We start from the raw sequence: 16,813 nt of genomic DNA, 5'->3' as shown, positions 1-16,813 counted from the left end.
ATCTTTAGTGACTTGTTTTAGAGAATAGTTTTAGATAGCATAGTATTCTTAGTATAGGTCTAGCTTGATTATTGGTTGGTAGAAACAAGGCTCTAAAAGCTATCGATGGAAAGCATTCAATCGGAGCAACTCGTCGCACCTTCGCATGACCCACACGGCGTTGAACGTGCATTTATTGTACGAGTTCCTCCCTACGCTGTTTTTATTCCTCTCTAACATATCTGGCGAGGCTTTCGCGCGGTGCCATTGGTAGCCGAAGATGCACCGCATGGTGTCTAAAATGGAAACGTCGACTTGACGCCGGAGTTCGTCTTTGGTGAGTATGGATTCGGAAACGTTTGCACCGCAGCCGAATTCAGTAGCAAAGGTGCAAAAGTTTTCGTAGTAGACGTCGATTAAGGTTTGGCCGTCGTCGAAGAGCGCGTCGGCGGTGACGGAGGCGCAGATGAAGTGGCCGAGGTCAGTGCCGGGAAGACCGAAGCCGGACCATTGAAAATCGATGAGACCGCAGTCGTACGACGACGAAGACGATGACGATTCTTTTAAGAAAATGTTGCCCGCCTTTGGATCGCCGTGAGCGATGGTGCGCTGCTTTCGAAGTCTTTCTGGAACGGAGGCGATATCGTCAACGTCGAACGGAAACGCTTCGTTTCCAATGGCCACCGCAACTTTTTGTAACCGCTCGCCGACGGTACCGATGTCGTTGGTTTTCGGTACGTGTTCGGCGATTTCCTTTTCGAAGGATTTCAAGTAATTTTCCCATCGTTGAGGAAGATTCGCGACTTGCTCGTCCATGGTTTGCATGGACGGTTGCCAGTACGTTCCCGAGCGCCAGACGGCGCTTTCTAATTCCCGAATGTTCTCTTCTGATTCTTTCAAATAGTTTGCGTCGGGTAGGAAAAACGCGTGCATTCTCGCCAAAGCGATAACGGCGCTTTTCGCTTGCGCCAAGTTGAGCGACTTTTCTTGGTACCACCCGTCCTCAGGCGAGAAATCTTCCAAGCACAGCGCGAATTTCGAGTCCACGGAGGAATTTTCGTTGAGTTGAAACGCCGAGGCGTAGCATCTGGGCACGCCGACGCCGGCGGAGTGCAAAGCTCTCGCCGCGTTCGAAGAAAGGAACGCAGACTCGACGTAGAAAGACCTCACGTCGCGTCCAATTTTCATCGGCGCGGTACTTTTCTTCAAACGAACGTGCGCGAGACTTTGCATGTCCACGCGTTTATAAAATAACGATTTTGGCGTCCTCGATTTTTCCGAGTTGTCTTTCCACTCCAAGTGTATTCGAACGGCGTCGGACATCAATCCTCGAACCGCGGTGTCTTCGTTTACTGAGTACGAAACTAACGCGTTCGATGAGGTCATGGACATGACATCGTCAGTTTTCTCGTCGTCGTCCGAGTACGCGCTTTTCCTACTCAAACTACAAAGAATCTCGTCGTTTAAATAATCTACCGTCAACGGGGCTCCGTCCAACGCTCTCGCGATGTCAAAAGCTTGAGCTTTTTGAACGTCGCTCTTTTTTACACTACCGTCCTCGGAAAAACCCGCCTCTTTGCCGAACAAAGCGCGCAAAGTCTCGCTCTCGCGCAGTTTCGCGCACATTTCCGCTCTCTTCGGCGTCTTTTCTCTCGGCATAGATGCTATGATCCCGAGATTGTTTTCCACCGTCCTCGCGTCTTTACTGTGACACAAAGGCGCGCCGAAAAAATCCGACACGTACCCTCCAGCCGCTTTCAAAACAGCCTCTGGTGCGCAACTATCCCACAAACACGTCGGATGCATCAACGCGACGTCGGCTTTACCGAACGCGACGTTGACAATCTTACTGCCCGCGCCTCCGACTAAAGGTCTATCTATGTCCTGTAAATACGATTGGTTTTCCTTCGCCGCTTCGACGACGGCGTCTACGCTCGCTTTCAACAGTAAGTTCTTACTATCCCCTGTGGTAATTGAAAACCGTTCACTTCCATTTACTTCGCTCGTGGTTACGTACCCATCGGCTAGTAAATGTTCGTTAAACACCCCGACGACGCCTTTATCGCTCTCCGGATCGTCCGCGCCTCCCATTCCGCACAAACCAAACACAATCGCCGATTTCTCCGCGTCATCTTTATCCTCCTCAAACCCTTTCGCGCCTTTTGGAAACGGCAACCCAATCGCCCCCGCCACGGCGCGTCCATTCACGGAAATACCAATCAAGCACTGACAGTTCTCCAATCTCCCTTCCACGAACTCCCTCGTCCCGTCCACGGGATCGACGAACACGCACACGTCTTCCATCGAAACCGCGTCTTCGCCCTGTCGAAAACCACCATCTTCGCACGCTTTTCTCACCGCCTCCTTCACGCACTCGCTAAACCGCACGTCTTTCCGTAAACTCTCGCACACTTCGCTTTCCGTCGGCGTCGCGTCCTCGTTCCCGTCCTCCTCGCCGACGACGTTCAATCTCGCACCGTACGTCTTCCTCAAGCTCCCGATAACGACCGCTTGCGCTTTCACGTCCGCTTCGGTCAACGCCGACCGCGCGTCGCCTTCGATTTTCGATCGCACCGAAGATATTCCTTTCGATCGCACTTCCCGGATTTGGACGCATCCGAGAAAGCAGCTTTCGATGCAATCCGTCAGGAGTTGTTCCACGGAAATCATTTCCGACGACGATGTGGTCGACATTTTCACTTCTCTCGCTCGATGATGATGATTCAGAATTTGACGTTTACGACGAGACCGTTTCGATGATAAAAGCGCTTTCGTTGTTATTACGCGAGAAGAAGCCTTCTTCGCCGCGGGTGAGGGTAAAAACGCAAGAGACCGCGACGACGTCGTAAATTGCATCTCACGACGGAGACAAAAGGACGACAGAGATGCGAGAGAGAAAGCGATTACGCGGGGAAAGAATGAAGCATTTTCCGCACAAATTATTTAACGCACAATACACATACACATAAACACACTCACAAGCGCAAACGCAAAGAGAGGAAGAAGAACGCTCCGCGTATAGTACACGAGAGGATGTTTGAGCCTTCTTTATCTCGAGACTGCTGCGACGAAAAAGACGAATACTGTTCTTGAAACGTGTATAGCTTCTTCTTCGAATAAACTTCTCTCATCATAACTCGCTCGAAAGGTCATCGAGAGATGCATCGACACAGCGCTGCCGTTTCCTCTTCCTCGGACGATGTTTCTTCCTCCGATAATGGTTCGTCGTTCCCGAAAGGCTCGTGCGTGGTGACAGAATCGGACGCGTCGGAGATTCACATCGTACTCGTCGCCGCTCGATACGCGCCGAAAGCGAGAGTCGTGCGAGTGTGTCCGACATCCGGCGCGCTTTTGCGCGTGAAGAGACCCCGCGGTTGGGGAAACGACGAGGAGGAGGAAAGCGTGTTTTTTGCATCCGATTTGGACGCGTTGACGTACCTCAAAGAACTCGGGAAAGTAAAAAACGCGACGAGAGGGACGTGCGTTTTAGGCATCGCGCGTTTAGGCGACCAAGTCGCCGCGCTGGTGGCGACGAAAGTGCAAAAAGCGATGCGATTACCTACCGGAGAGGACGTGTTTCGGATTTGCGAGACGAAGTGGATTAAAACGACTTCAATTTCGAGTCCGGTGAGACTATTGACGGAGCAAGAGAAGGAACACGCGAGAGCGTTGATGGATTTTCCAATCGATGGGTTACATTTTTATAGCGAGACGTTTGATTTGAGGAAGAGTTTAGCGTTTCGAGATTCGTCTCGTTCTTCGTCTTTGGCGTCGCCGCCGCCAAAGGAGGAGGAGGAGGAGGAAAGCGAGTGGGTGTGGAACGAGGCGATTGCAAAACCGTTGAGAGATGTGTTAGAGGACGATGCGTCTCGATACGTTCCAGTTATGATTCAAGGTTTAGCGGAGTGCAGAGAGATTTTAGTGGACGCGACCGATCCGAAGAAAGGATCGTGGCACTTTGCGGTGTTTGGGAAACGGAGTCGATTACACCCGGGGACGAGGTTTTTAGCGAGAGGAATAAACGAGGACGGGAATCCAGGGAACGAAGTTGAGATGGAACAAATGGTCTGGCGTTCAAGTAATGGTAATAGTAGTGGTAGTAATAGTGGTAGGAAAAAAACTATTTGGACGTCGTACGTGTGGCGCAGAGGTTCCGTGCCGCTTCGATGGAAACAGGAGATCAAACAAACCGTCGGCGACGCACAAATCGAGGTGGAGACTAAAGACACGTATAAGAATGCCGATCGATATTTTGCCCGACTGCGCGAAAGTTATGGAGAGTGCAACCCGATCGCGTGCGTGAACTTGTTGCGGATTGCACCCGGGAAACCCGAGGCGGAGTTGTCCAGACATTTCCACGAGTGCGTAGAATTATGTCGCAACATTTTACCAAACGATCCAAACTTGACGGTGACGAATTTCGATTGGCACACGAATGTGAAAAGTATGGGCGATGCGAGTGCAGTCGAAGCGATGTGGAAAGTACTTCGCGATAAGATTGGACAGCACGGTTACGGTTACGGGACGTTCGACGAAGCCACGGGGGAAATGATAACGCTCAGGAAACAAGCGGGCGTGTTGAGATACAACTGCGCGGATTCTTTAGATCGAACGAACTTAGCCGGATTTTTTGTTGCAGTTCAATTGCTCGCGGAGCAAACAAAGCGTCTAGGATTAGCGGACGTGCTCACCGACCCTGAGAGTAACTCGTTACAATCGACGAAGCTCATGGAGAAGGCGAAAGAGGATCAATTCTTGCGCTCGGCTGATGAAGATTTAAGCGCGCGATTACCCGAGGGGTGGGAGTCACGTTTAGACACGACGACTGGAAGAACGTTTTACATCGACCACAACATGCGCTCAACGTCTTGGGCGTTACCGGACGATTTCGTAAAAGTCGTCGACGAAGAGAGAAAAGAACGACAGACAAAACGCGAAGCTATTCTTCAAAAACGCAAGGACGACGCCGTGATACGCGAAAAGGAGAAAGAGGAAGCTGAACGAAAACTGTTCGATATGGATAAGACTACAAACGTATCTGAACATTCGATATTTCCATCCGAGCAAGACTCGTACGTTTGGCTCGAACGAACTGTGGACACTTTGCGAGTGAATATGTCTCGAGCGGCCTTATCGGCGGCGTCGGAGGTATACTTGCAAAACGGGGATTTACACGCTTTGATTTACACGTCGACGCGAGCGTCGCACACGGCGATGATGCATTTGTTGGATTCAACGACAAGTCACGATTCAAACTCGCGGTTTAAGTCTTCGCAGTCAACGGCGTCGAACCTGAGTATTAGCGTTCAGAGACGGTTCGTAAACTTAGTCTCGGACGGGTTCCGTCAGACGCAGTTTGAGTTGTTTTTAGGCCTTCGACGGAAATATTACTTTCCAAGCTTGGTGCAAGACCCGCTGGAAGAAAAGGGAAGAGTGGTGAAGTCACGAGCTTCGTTCGGTGCATTATTAGCGGCACCGAGATGTGCCATTAATTTAGTACAGAACGGTGAAATGCTCACCGAGGAATCTTTTTTCCTCGGCGAAGAGTCTGGTTTATCCGAAACTAGTGGTAGTAGCGCTTCTTCTTACGGCAACGAAAGTAATGGTAACGACAAAGTCGCGATCGGTCAGTTTTTTAAATCGGTTTGGCCGTGTCCACGAAGCTCGCGTTCCGAATCGCTCACGTATGAAGTGCGAGAGTTTGGTGATCAAGTCGATAGCAGCGGTGGTGTCGAGAATTGGTTGTTGCTAACCGACCCGAAAGGGGCGAACGAACGTTTCGCGCCAGGTCGCGTTCGCGTAACCTTTCTTTCTGCCAGTAGGAAGAAGAAATTTTCTATCGTACTCAAGCTTCCAATAATCCCAACGCATGCGACGATGGCATTGCCTCTCGTAGAGTGCGCCGGGCCGTTCGACGCCGAAGAAGGCGTGTGGAAGTACAGCTATAAGAGACTGGATAGGAATTTCGAAGACGTCGAGTTCTACGAGCAAGAAGGAGGTATCGCCAGAGAACGTCAAAATGAGATTACTCCGAGCAGCGAAAGCGCCACATCAAAGATCAAATTGACGTTTGAACCACGCACGGTGGGCACGTCACCGTCGGCGTTAGCGCTCACCATGGCGCTCGGTCGCGTTGAAATACTTGGTGGCGATGATGGCGCGTCAATTTCAGACAAAGATATCGTTGGTACACTAAGCCCGGAAGATGAGGCGTATCTCGAGCAAAACTTTACTTTAGACGCCTACGAGCGCGTGGCAGTAGAGATTGTCGAGCATGCAAATACCCAAGATTTCGAAGACCGACTTAACGCGAACTTGATGCTCGAGATTTTGCGTTTACGTTTGCGTTTGACGTCAAAGTTTCGCGACGCAAAGTTTACAAACTTACGAAACGTCGATCCCGAGAAACTCGACCCGACGACCATGTTGCGGACGCGACGCGCCAGGCGAATCTTGGAAAATCTTCGATTACAGAAAGAGAATCCAGTGAAGCATAGCGCCGTCGGCAACGCTACAAATGCGTCTCAAAGCGTCGGCAATGTATCGTTAAAGACTTCTACTGCGGATAAAACCATGTCAGGCGCGACGTATTTTCCGGAAGAGGCTCAAACGATGTCTCGATCGAAAACACCGATACTCGGCGGCGCGTTGACTTCATCCGCGAGTTTAACATCCGTCGCTACCGCGGCGGCGAGTAAATTTGCCGGATTTGCGAACTCAATCGCCAATACGGCAGGTTCTAAGCTTAGCGGTAGTTTGAAAGATTCTACCGCCGCCATGGAGGGGTTATCTATCTCGAATAAGAACGAAACTGGGAGAGGAGATTCCATCCACAGCGGCGGCGGTGGAGGCAGTCACTCCTCTCCGGAAAAGATGGTCTCTCATAATATCGTTCCTATCTCACCGGTCTTGGTAGAAAAGAAGCGGTTGGACGACGAGAACGAACGGCGCGTGTTGACAAAGCTTTCCGTCCTTCGCGATTTGGCGATATCTTTAGACGAATCCGCGGATGTTCTTTCGCACAGCGCTTCGTTCGGAAACGCATCAGCGGCGAGAATTTCGCAAGAGTTTGATCAATCTCCATCCTCGCGCCTTGTGAACGACACAAAGAGCGACGACACGGCAGAAGCTATCCTCGAAGAATTGAAATCGCGCTCGAGAGTGAAGAGAGAACGCGTGAAAGACGTCGCGGAAGAGACTCCCGACGACGCTCACTTTTTGACTCTTCGCGGACGCCACATTTACTGTGCGGTTGCGTTCACCGCGACGAAAGGATCGTCGAGGAAACTACTCAGCGTACCGGGTTCACCATCGACTTCATCACCATCACCACCGACATCATCGCCAACGATCGAAGTCGACGGGTTCAAATTCATGCCGCCTCCGATCCCCGTCCTTTCCTCTATTTCCTCCTCCTCTTCCTCTCTCTTCTGGTGCCTCCGCGTCTCCTCCTTCCGAAACGAAACCTTAGACGACGCCGAGCACATTGGCGACTTCCGCATCCCGCTTCTAAAAAACGCGCCGCGAACGCAACTCGCGTTCGATTTCGACGGCGGCCGGAAATCCGCGTTCGCGTTCGTCTTCGAGTTGGCGTGCGCGGACGCCGCCTCCTCCTCAGAAAGTCAAACGACCTACCACAGCTTACACTCGAGAGTGCAAATGTTTCGGTACGTGCCCGCTGAATGAACAAGGAGGAGAGATACTCAAAACCAGTTGTTGGAAAAGTATTCACACTAGGAGAGAGAAAAGATTCACCACGCATAGATAGCCTCGCGCGCGTGCGTATATAGAGACGTTTTTTTTGTAAGAACACCTAAATACTGCCGAAATACTACGTTACCTCGACGGGCCTTTTTTCGCTCTGTTCCTCCTCTTCCTCTCAAAAGAGCGAGGAAAAAGAGATTTCCAAGAGTTTTCATTGGCAGTTTGTTTGGGAATGAATACTTGAGCAAAACATTTTGTTGTTTCTCCCCCGCATAAAAAAATATTTATTCATTCACAGGATGACCAATTGCATCGTACTCTCGATGTCGTCGTCGTCAAAATCCCTTTCCTCCTCCTCGGCGTACTCTTCCGCGCATTTCGGCGCAGTTGGTCGTCGTCCTCGCGCTCGATTCATTCGCGACAAACAAACGAATTATTTTTCCATCGAAGATCGAAAAACTTTGACGGAAACTCAAACCCGCGCGTTTAAAAGAGGAACAGAAGAAGAAGAAGCAGAAGACTGCTGCTGTTGTTCGACGAGCGGTCGGAGTTTTAGCGGTTCGAAGATGATTTTTAGCGCTTTTGTGATGTCGGCGTTTCTCGCGCTAAATGAAAGTAGTAACGTCGCGAATGCGTCGACGATTTTGTCCTCCTCTGCCTCTTCAGAGGAAACGACGAAGGAACAACTTTTTAGTACGAACGCGGAGGAACGGCGGCGGAGGATGTTTGAAATAGCGACGAGCAGTTCTTCTTCCGAGAAGCAAGAATTGAACGACAACGCGGTAGCCAATAATAATAACAACAACGTGAATGAAGAAAACAAACCGGAACTCGGCCAAGGGTTCTTTAAAGACTTGGAGATTTTCATCGAGCGCGAACCGCCCATCGCGGTTGGCTTCCTCTTTCTCTTTCTCATAAACGGCGTCTGGGGGGTAATATTTACGTTATTCATTCGAGAGACGAACGCTGGGCCGGGAGGGGAGTTTGGGAAAGGTCTCGCCGCATTGAGGAAAGAAATCGTGAAAGGGATATTCAAGTTCTTCGGAGGCGCTTTGGGGCGGTTCACGAAATAATAAAGAAACGCTCGCTCGCTTTGCGAGAGCGACCTCTTTCACTCGCACTCGTCGTTTCGAGAAAAACGATCAAAGACGAAGAGAGAGAAAAAGAGAGAAATGGTAGAACAAACGCGCGCGTAAAACATTTCGTGAAAAGGCACATAAATTATAATCAGATCTGTACTTATATATTACTCTAAACGTATCCCGCTCGTTGAGAGAGAGAGAGAGAGGTCAAACAACACCAAGATCGTCAGTTAAAACGCTTGCACAACAAACACACAACAAAGACGCACGAAAGAACTCTGATGAACTCTACGTCCATGGAGGATAACGAGGCCAACGGTGTTGACTTCACCAGGGAGCGTTTTTCGCACGTGCCGAGGGACCCCATGCGCGATGGTTTACATCACACTACGACGACGACGACGACGACAACGACCCATCCCGTCGAGCAGATCCAAAACCATTCGCACCCGTACGTGCTCTCTCAAACGAAGAAAAACCACCTCGCGCACATCTACGGCATCGCCTTACCGGCACAAATGGACATCGAACGACAAATATTACAAAACGTGGAACGATTACCGAACAATCAAACGGTGAAAAGCAAACGATTCGGGTTGGAGATTTTAAGCGGGAACGTCGATCGGATCGGATTCGAGGACTATTTAGGGCAGATGGAGTTCCAACCGGAAGCGAGGACGAGACAGACGACGCACGAAGTCATGGAACAAAGGTTAGGATTAGGGTTAAATGGACCGAAAGGCAAATAGATGATGAGAAAAAGAAGACCACACGGAGGGATGAAATACTAATAGAAAGAAGAAGGTGTAGTAGCAAACACACATATCGCGCTTTGCGCTCGTAATACATTTTACGTATATTCAACGCGTCGCCCCCGCGGTAGAGTCGTCTTCGTTTTATCGTCTTTATCGTTGCTGTTTCGCGTACGCCTCTGCTCTCAAAACGGCTTCAAAATCGCACTCCTCTCCTTTATTCGCTCGGAGAACGTCCAAATCGCACCTCCGCATGCGTAAAAGTTTCTCTCGTTGCGCTCGCTCTCGTTCGACCACTTTGGCCATTCTTTGGCGCAATTTGGAGACCGATTCGAGCACGTTTCGTAACCGCTCGTCGATTTCTTCTTCCTCTCTTTCTCTTTCTCCTTTCGTAGTGTTGTCTTCTTCTTCTTCTTCTCCAACCGTGGTAGAAATCACTCTCTCCACTTCGAGAGAACACCGATCGGTTGCATCCGTGACTTCTTTTTGCATCCATCTCGCGTTTGCGATCGTCCCGTCCAATTTGCGAATCTGAGGCAAAATGGATCGTTTCAACCCTTCGGTCAACACATCCAGAGAAGAAGAAGAAGACGCGGGTTCATCAAGCTTCTTCTTCTTCTCGCTTTCCTCCTCCTTCTTCTTAACTGTCGCGCGCATCGAAAGGAATCTCTCGTCGTCGTCGTAAAGTCATCTTCGGACTTCTGTTGTAGGTGCGCGTAAAATGTGTGTCGTGTCTGTTATTTTCTTCAAGAGAGAAAAGGTCAAAAAAAAATTATTTAGGGTATCAATCCTAATTAGGGTTTAAGCGTCGCTCTTTTCAGATCTCTCTCGTTTCTCTCTTTTGTTCTGTTCTTTAGAAAAAATTCGAACATTTCGTAGGGGTGTTGCGTTGCGTGTTGTTTTCGCTCTGTTTGAAGAGAGGCTTTAGAGAGGCTTCAGAGAGGCGTAAAAGTCACGGTAACGCAAGAAATAGAATATTTGCGTAGAGATCTCTCGAGAGCGTTAACTATGATTTCCAGAGGAGGACGACGACAGTTCGTTGAAAGTACGACGAGTCAACAGATTTTGGCGCGATTTTTCTCCTCCCAAAATCAGACGTCGGTTCGAAATCTTCATCATCATCATCATCATCATCATCCGTTGGTGGTGTTTTCTTCTTCTTCTTCCTCCTCTTCGTCCTCAAACTCGGCGCGCTGTTCTCCGTCCTCTTCGTCGTCTTTGTTGTCGTCGCAAAAGAGACAACAAAGAAGGGGGGTGGTGACAACGACGACGAAAGAGAAGAAGAACGACTCTCATCATGGCGGCGATGATGCAATCGGAGGAAAAATACCAAAGAAGAATAGTAGCAGTAGCAGCGTTTTCCAGAATGATAATAAAACGATCGCGAGATCTAACAGAGGATTTGCGGCAGCGGCAGCGAAATCTCCGGAGGATTACCCTCCGCACTCGGTGATTCCGTTTCCGTCGCTCTCGCCGACGATGACGCAAGGCGGCGTCGCGTCGTGGGCGGTGAGCGAAGGCGCGAAGATTAACGCCGGGGATATTTTAGCGGAAATTCAAACCGATAAGGCGACCATGGAGATGGAATGCATGGACGACGGGTACTTGGCGAAGATTTTGGTTCCAGCTGGAGAAGCGGACGATATACCGATTGGAAGAGCGATTGCGGTGACGTGCGAAAACGAGGAGGACGTGGGGAAATTCGCGGATTACGTGGCGGAAGATACCGTTGGTAATGCTTCTGTGTTGGACAGTGGCGAAACTTCTTTAGCATCCGCGGCGGACGAACCCGCGGCGAAAGCGATTTTGGAACGACCGGAGTACGAGGCGATTAAAAAAGGAGATTTGACGAGAAACTCGCGAGCGGCTGGGAGAGACTTAGACGGATCGAAAGACGAAGATTTGAACGGCGGTACCGCCACGGCTTCAAAACTCCCAGCGGATTCACCAAGTATGACCGTCCGCGACGCCTTGAACTCCGCGTTGTCCGAAGAAATGACCAGAGACGAAAAAGTGTTCATCATTGGGGAAGAAGTCGGCGAATACCAAGGCGCGTATAAAATCACCAAAGGGTTGCACCAAAAGTTTGGCGCCGAACGCGTTCGAGATACGCCCATCACCGAAGCCGGTTTTACCGGCATCGCGTGTGGTGCCGCATTTATGGGTTTAAAACCAGTCGTCGAGTTTATGACGTTCAACTTTGCGTTACAATCGATTGATCACATCGTCAACTCCGCCGCGAAGACGCTATACATGTCCGCCGGTACCATCTCGTGTCCGATTGTATTCAGAGGTCCAAACGGCGCCGCCGCCGGAGTCGGTGCGCAGCACTCCCAGTGCTTCGCCGCCTGGTACATGTCCATCCCCGGTTTGAAAGTTTTAGCCCCGTACGACGCGGAAGACGCGAGAGGGTTAATGAAAGCCGCCATTCGCGACCCGGATCCAGTCGTTTTCCTCGAAAACGAACTCTTATACGGCGAAAGCTTCCAACTCCCGAAAGAAGCCTTAGACGAAGATTTCACCATTGAAATTGGCAAAGCAAAAATCATGCGAGAAGGTTCCGACGTCACTTTCGTCGCCTTCTCCAAAATGGTCGGCTACTGCTTAAAAGCCGCCGAAGAGCTCGAAAAAGACGGCGTGAACGCGGAAGTCATCAACCTTCGCTCTTTGCGTCCGTTCGACCGCGAAGCCGTCGCTCGATCGGCCAAAAAAACCGGACGCGTCGTCATCGTCGAAGAAGGCTGGCCGCAATGCGGCGTCGGGTCTGAAATCGCCGCCTGCGTGAACGAAGACGCGTTCGACTACTTGGACGCCCCGGTGGAAAGAGTCACCGGCGTCGACATCCCGATGCCCTACGCCGCAAACTTGGAAGCGATGGCCTTGCCGAAACCAGCCGATATCGTTTCCGTGGCCAAAAGGACTTTGTTTCGAGGCGATTAATAATACTATTTGTAGAGAATTTGTTGTTGTGCACGTGTAAACACTTACGTAATATATATATATTTAAAATACAATTTAATCAAAGCTTCTTCTTTCTTCTCGTCATCGATCGCGTCTTCTTCTTTACTACTGCGTCTTTTCGCGCGTCGTCATCAAACACATCAGGGAAACACTATTTTTGAAATCGGTTCTCACAAAAAAAATTCATCTCGAACAACGAACGAAATGGTACCAAACGACGACAACACCACCACCAACAAAACGCCTCTCTCCCAAATTCGCGACGGTGGTCGGCAAAAAACGCTCAAATCTTTCTTTTCCACGACGACGACTGTCAGTTCCTCGAACAAGAAAAAGAAGAGCGATGATGCGATGAAGATGATTCAAAAGACTTTAGGGGAGAAAGAGGATTCAAAATTATCGCACGGGGACGATGAGAACAGGAAACCAACGCATATTTCGTCGTCGTTCTCCGGGGAAAAGGAGAACGCGAAAGAAGAAAAGGAGTCCATCGGAATCGTCTTTGCAAAGGAAAAGGAAAAGGTGCAGGCAATCGCTGCTGATGACGATGCGAAGCAAGTAACAAAAGGAGGTGATGTTTCCAAGAAAAATGGTGCCCAGAATGCACCTTCTTTGGCGAGCGTAAGCGAGGAGAGGAAAGGCGTCGAGATGATCGCGGAAGCCACGAGAGCGACGGGGAGAACCACATCGACGGTAAAAGAGAACGAGAGAACAGAGGAAAAGATGGACGTGGACGTAGATTTCGAAGAAGAGGAGGAGGAGGAAAATCCAATTTCCTTCGCGCGAAGGAACAAGCGCAAGCGGTCGAACGCCGCGTCGTCGATCGCGAAACGACCGACCCGGGCGACGAGGCGGGAAGAGGAAGAGGCGAAGAGGAAGAGGAAGAAAACGGTGATTATGGATTCGAGCGATGATGACGAGAACGAAGAGGAGGAAGGAGGAAGCGAATCGGACTTTGCACCGGAAGAGTCCGAGGATGGCGACGACGACGACGACGACTTCGAAGAAGAAGACTCGCCGGTGGCAAACAAAAAGACGAAGAAAAAGCCTCCGTCGGCGCAAGCTTCGAAAGCGTCCGCGACGGTAGCGCCGATAAAGCAACGCGCGTCACCGCCGAAACAACAACCGTCCTCGTCGCAGCAACAAAACGGACTCCAAGCGGACCAAATATCAAAGTTTGACGAACGAGAGCGTCGTTTGTTTTCCTTCATGTTCCCTCCGAAACTGAAGGATCAAAACGGAAACCTTTTCGACAGCCCAAAATACGATCCAACCACGTTGTTACTCCCGAAAACCTTCCCGAAGAGCTTTCCGAGCACGGATGGCTCTCAGCATAAAATCTCTCCGGGACAGCAACAGTGGTGGCAGTTCAAAGCCACGCACTTTGATGCCGTTTTATTGTTCAAGATGGGCAAATTTTACGAAATGTACGAGATGGACGCGCACGTCGGCGTGAAAGAACTCGGATTGATTTACATGAAAGGAGAACAACCACACGCGGGTTTCCCGGAAAAGAACTACCAGAAGAATGCCGAAACATTGGCGAGAAACGGGCACAAAGTGGTCACGATTGAGCAAACAGAAACGCCCGCCATGCTCGCGGAGAGGAAAAAGAAAGACTCGAGATGCAAAGATACGGTGGTGAAACGCGAGAAGATTGCGGTGGTGACGAGAGGGACGATGATTGATCGCGTGATGGTAGAAAGTTGTCCGGATGCGTCTCACGTGTTGGCAATTTCAGAGTTTCGAAAGAATGAAGATGGGGCTATGCATTTTGGCGTCTGCGCGGCAGAATGTGCGGCGGGGAAGTTTGTTCTCGGCGCGTATAAGGTCGTGCCAGGAAGCGGCGACGAAGAAACCCTGTCGAGTTTACGAACGACGTTGTGCGAGCTGAACCCGGTGGAAATTATTTTTAGAAGGGGCGAGACGGATGCTAAAGAGTTCCCTGGACCGGCCGTGGCGGCGGCGCTCAGAGATTGCGTGCCAAATGCACACATTCGATACGTGTGTTCGTCTTCGATGACGTCCTCAAAAGGCGTAAGAGAGGAAGTTGAAAAACAAGGCTATTTTAAACCACTCGCGGCGTACCCGGATGTTATTGAAACTTTTTTTGGCAACGCAAGTAATATTAATGCCGAAGCTGCGCTCGTAGCTTTCGGCACGTGTCTGCTCTACTTGAACGATAATTTGGTCGCACACGATGTTGTGCCCTACGGAAAATACGAAACCATCGCCAACGACGAGACGTTTTTCGGGGTCGAAGGAAGTGTTGTGAATTCTTCCGCACCGCCTTCGCCATCCGCCATGGAACAAGAAGCGACAACGACATCGGCTGCGACTACGAAAAGGTTACAATACCAACACGCGTTCATGCGCCTGGACGCTGCTGCTTTGTCCGGTCTCGAGATTCTAGAAAACACTGAAGGCGGGAGATCGGGAAGTTTGTTAGAGCTCGTCTCCCGAGCGGCATCTGCACCAGGCACGCGCGTCCTCCGAATGCAATGTTGTCGCCCATCGTGCGACGCGTCAGTGATTCGATCGAAGCAAAAGGCAATAGACGCGTTGCGCTCGAACGACTCCGTCGATACGTTTCAAAAAATTCGAGCGCTGTTGAAAGCGAGTCCAGATTACGAGCGGTGCGTGGCGAGATGCGTCGGCAGCGGGGATTCAAACAGAAACGCCGATCGCGTCGTTTTGTACGAAGACATGCGCAAAGCAAAGTTGAATGACTTTTTAGCGGCTTTAGAAAGCGTTCGCGCGGTCCGCGATGTCGCCGAGGAGATCTCGAGCAACGAGCACGTGTTGGAAAAATCAAATTTGCTCAGAGCTTTAGTCACCGGCGAAAAAACAAACGCCGACGAAGAAGATTACTGCGGAGACCTCTTCTTCCCGAAAGACGAAATTATTAAAGGTTTGCGCGAGTTTGAAACCGCCTTTGATTGGGTGAAAGCGAAAGAATGCGGCCGCATCGAACCAGCCGCTGGTGTAGACGCCGCCGTGGACGCCGCGGACGAAGCCATCCGACAAGCAGATGCAAAGTTGGAAAACTGGCTCGACGAAGCGAGAGCGTTGTTGCAGTGTCAAAAATCCGAGCTACAATTCGTCACCGTCATGCGCGACACGCACATTATTGAAATCCCAGATCGATTATCTCGACGGGTTCCAGAAATGTGGACGAGAGAAGGTAAGCGAAAAGGGTTTGAGCGATTCTCGTGCGAGACGGTTGATCCCTTGAGAGAGGCGCGCGCGAACGCGATGGAGGCAAAAGAAACCGCCATGGAAGGCGTGATGAAAGGTTTAATCTTAAAATTCCGCGCAAACTGGCGCGAGTGGCGTTTGGCGACGGAGTGCATCGCCGAAGTCGACGCGCTCGGCGCGCTCGCGGTGGTTTCGGATGAGTTCGCTTTGCTCGGCGAAGGCCACGCGGTGAAACCGAACGTCTCGCCTTTTCCCGGGGATGGTAAGAGCGCATTCCTCGAGTGCGACGTTTTGACACACCCGTGTGCATCTCTCTTAAACAAGCAGTTCGTTCCAAACGATTGTCACTTTTCCGCGGATAAAAACTTCCTCCTTCTCTCCGGTGCGAACATGGGTGGAAAATCCACGTATCTCCGACAAATCTGCGTAGCCACCATCCTCGCGCACATGGGCTCGTCGGTCCCCGCGAAGACTTTCAACCTCTCCGCATGCGACGCCATTTTCGTTCGCATGGGCGCGAGAGACGACTTGCGCTCTGGATTTTCCACGTTTGCGGTGGAAATGTCCGAAATCGCGAAGCCGTTGCGCGAAGCTACGAAAAATTCCTTGGTGTGTGTCGATGAACTCGGTCGAGGCACGTCCACCACCGACGGCTGCGCCATCGCTTTAAGTTGCGGCAAACACTTGATGTTGCGAAACAAATCCCGCACGCTCTTCAGCACGCACTACCACAAACTCGCGGATTACTTCGCGTTCGCCTCTAGCGCGATATTAAAACACGTCGAAGCGCTCGTCGACTCCACTCGAGTCCCGCCCCGAGTCGCGTTCACGCACAAAGTCGTCTCCGGTTCGTGCCCGAAATCCCACGGCGTCAACGTCGCTCGCTTAGCCGGTTTACCCGAAACAGTTTTACAAACCGCCTCCGCAGTCGCGTCCAGAGCGGAAAAGTCGGACGAAGAAAACGCGTTCCAAGGTGGTAAAGAGTGTTCCATCGGCGCTCGAGCGGGAGTTCAGTATTTGTTCTCCCGCTTTCGAGAAGAGAAGGCGTTGTTTTTCGCCGACGACGAAAAGTCGGGAATATCGAGCGCGATCGAGACAGTTCGCGAAGCTTTGTTCCTCACTCACGAATAGACAGAC

The 16,813-nt window shown here is 50.8% G+C and overlaps 7 protein-coding genes across 7 annotated transcripts; 5 read left to right on the top strand and 2 right to left on the bottom strand.

Annotated features, from left to right (window-relative positions):
* Positions 1-99: 99 nt before the first annotated feature.
* On the bottom strand, positions 100-2,673 carry Bathy05g02860 (inositol monophosphatase; the record flags this gene model as incomplete). Its single annotated transcript, XM_007512812.1, has 1 exon — positions 100-2,673. One exon carries the CDS (start codon positions 2,671-2,673, stop codon positions 100-102), a length of 2,574 nt encoding a protein of 857 aa, XP_007512874.1.
* Positions 2,674-3,138: 465 nt separating this feature from the next.
* On the top strand, positions 3,139-7,665 carry Bathy05g02850 (predicted protein; the record flags this gene model as incomplete). The annotated part of the gene is made up of 1 exon (XM_007512916.1): positions 3,139-7,665. The coding sequence occupies one exon, from the start codon at positions 3,139-3,141 to the stop codon at positions 7,663-7,665; it is 4,527 nt and encodes a 1,508-aa protein (XP_007512978.1).
* Positions 7,666-8,270: 605 nt separating this feature from the next.
* On the top strand, positions 8,271-8,756 carry Bathy05g02840 (predicted protein; the record flags this gene model as incomplete). The annotated part of the gene is made up of 1 exon (XM_007513197.1): positions 8,271-8,756. One exon carries the CDS (start codon positions 8,271-8,273, stop codon positions 8,754-8,756), a length of 486 nt encoding a protein of 161 aa, XP_007513259.1.
* Positions 8,757-9,061: 305 nt separating this feature from the next.
* Positions 9,062-9,514, top strand: Bathy05g02830 (predicted protein; the record flags this gene model as incomplete). The annotated part of the gene is made up of 1 exon (XM_007512832.1): positions 9,062-9,514. The coding sequence occupies one exon, from the start codon at positions 9,062-9,064 to the stop codon at positions 9,512-9,514; it is 453 nt and encodes a 150-aa protein (XP_007512894.1).
* Positions 9,515-9,670: 156 nt separating this feature from the next.
* Bathy05g02820 (unknown protein) lies at positions 9,671-10,174 on the bottom strand (the record flags this gene model as incomplete). The annotated part of the gene is made up of 1 exon (XM_007512956.1): positions 9,671-10,174. The coding sequence occupies one exon, from the start codon at positions 10,172-10,174 to the stop codon at positions 9,671-9,673; it is 504 nt and encodes a 167-aa protein (XP_007513018.1).
* A 351-nt stretch (positions 10,175-10,525) lies between these two features.
* Positions 10,526-12,457, top strand: Bathy05g02810 (predicted protein; the record flags this gene model as incomplete). The annotated part of the gene is made up of 1 exon (XM_007512992.1): positions 10,526-12,457. One exon carries the CDS (start codon positions 10,526-10,528, stop codon positions 12,455-12,457), a length of 1,932 nt encoding a protein of 643 aa, XP_007513054.1.
* Positions 12,458-12,682: 225 nt separating this feature from the next.
* On the top strand, positions 12,683-16,807 carry Bathy05g02800 (DNA mismatch repair protein MutS; the record flags this gene model as incomplete). The annotated part of the gene is made up of 1 exon (XM_007512946.1): positions 12,683-16,807. One exon carries the CDS (start codon positions 12,683-12,685, stop codon positions 16,805-16,807), a length of 4,125 nt encoding a protein of 1,374 aa, XP_007513008.1.
* Between the last annotated feature and the right edge of the window lie 6 nt (positions 16,808-16,813).

This window comes from Bathycoccus prasinos (assembly GCF_002220235.1).
Source record: "Bathycoccus prasinos genomic : chromosome_5".
NCBI classification, from domain to species: Eukaryota; Viridiplantae; Chlorophyta; class Mamiellophyceae; order Mamiellales; family Bathycoccaceae; genus Bathycoccus; species Bathycoccus prasinos.
The sequence above is the reverse complement of the archived record's forward strand: the minus strand, read 5'-3'. Positions and strand labels throughout refer to the sequence as shown.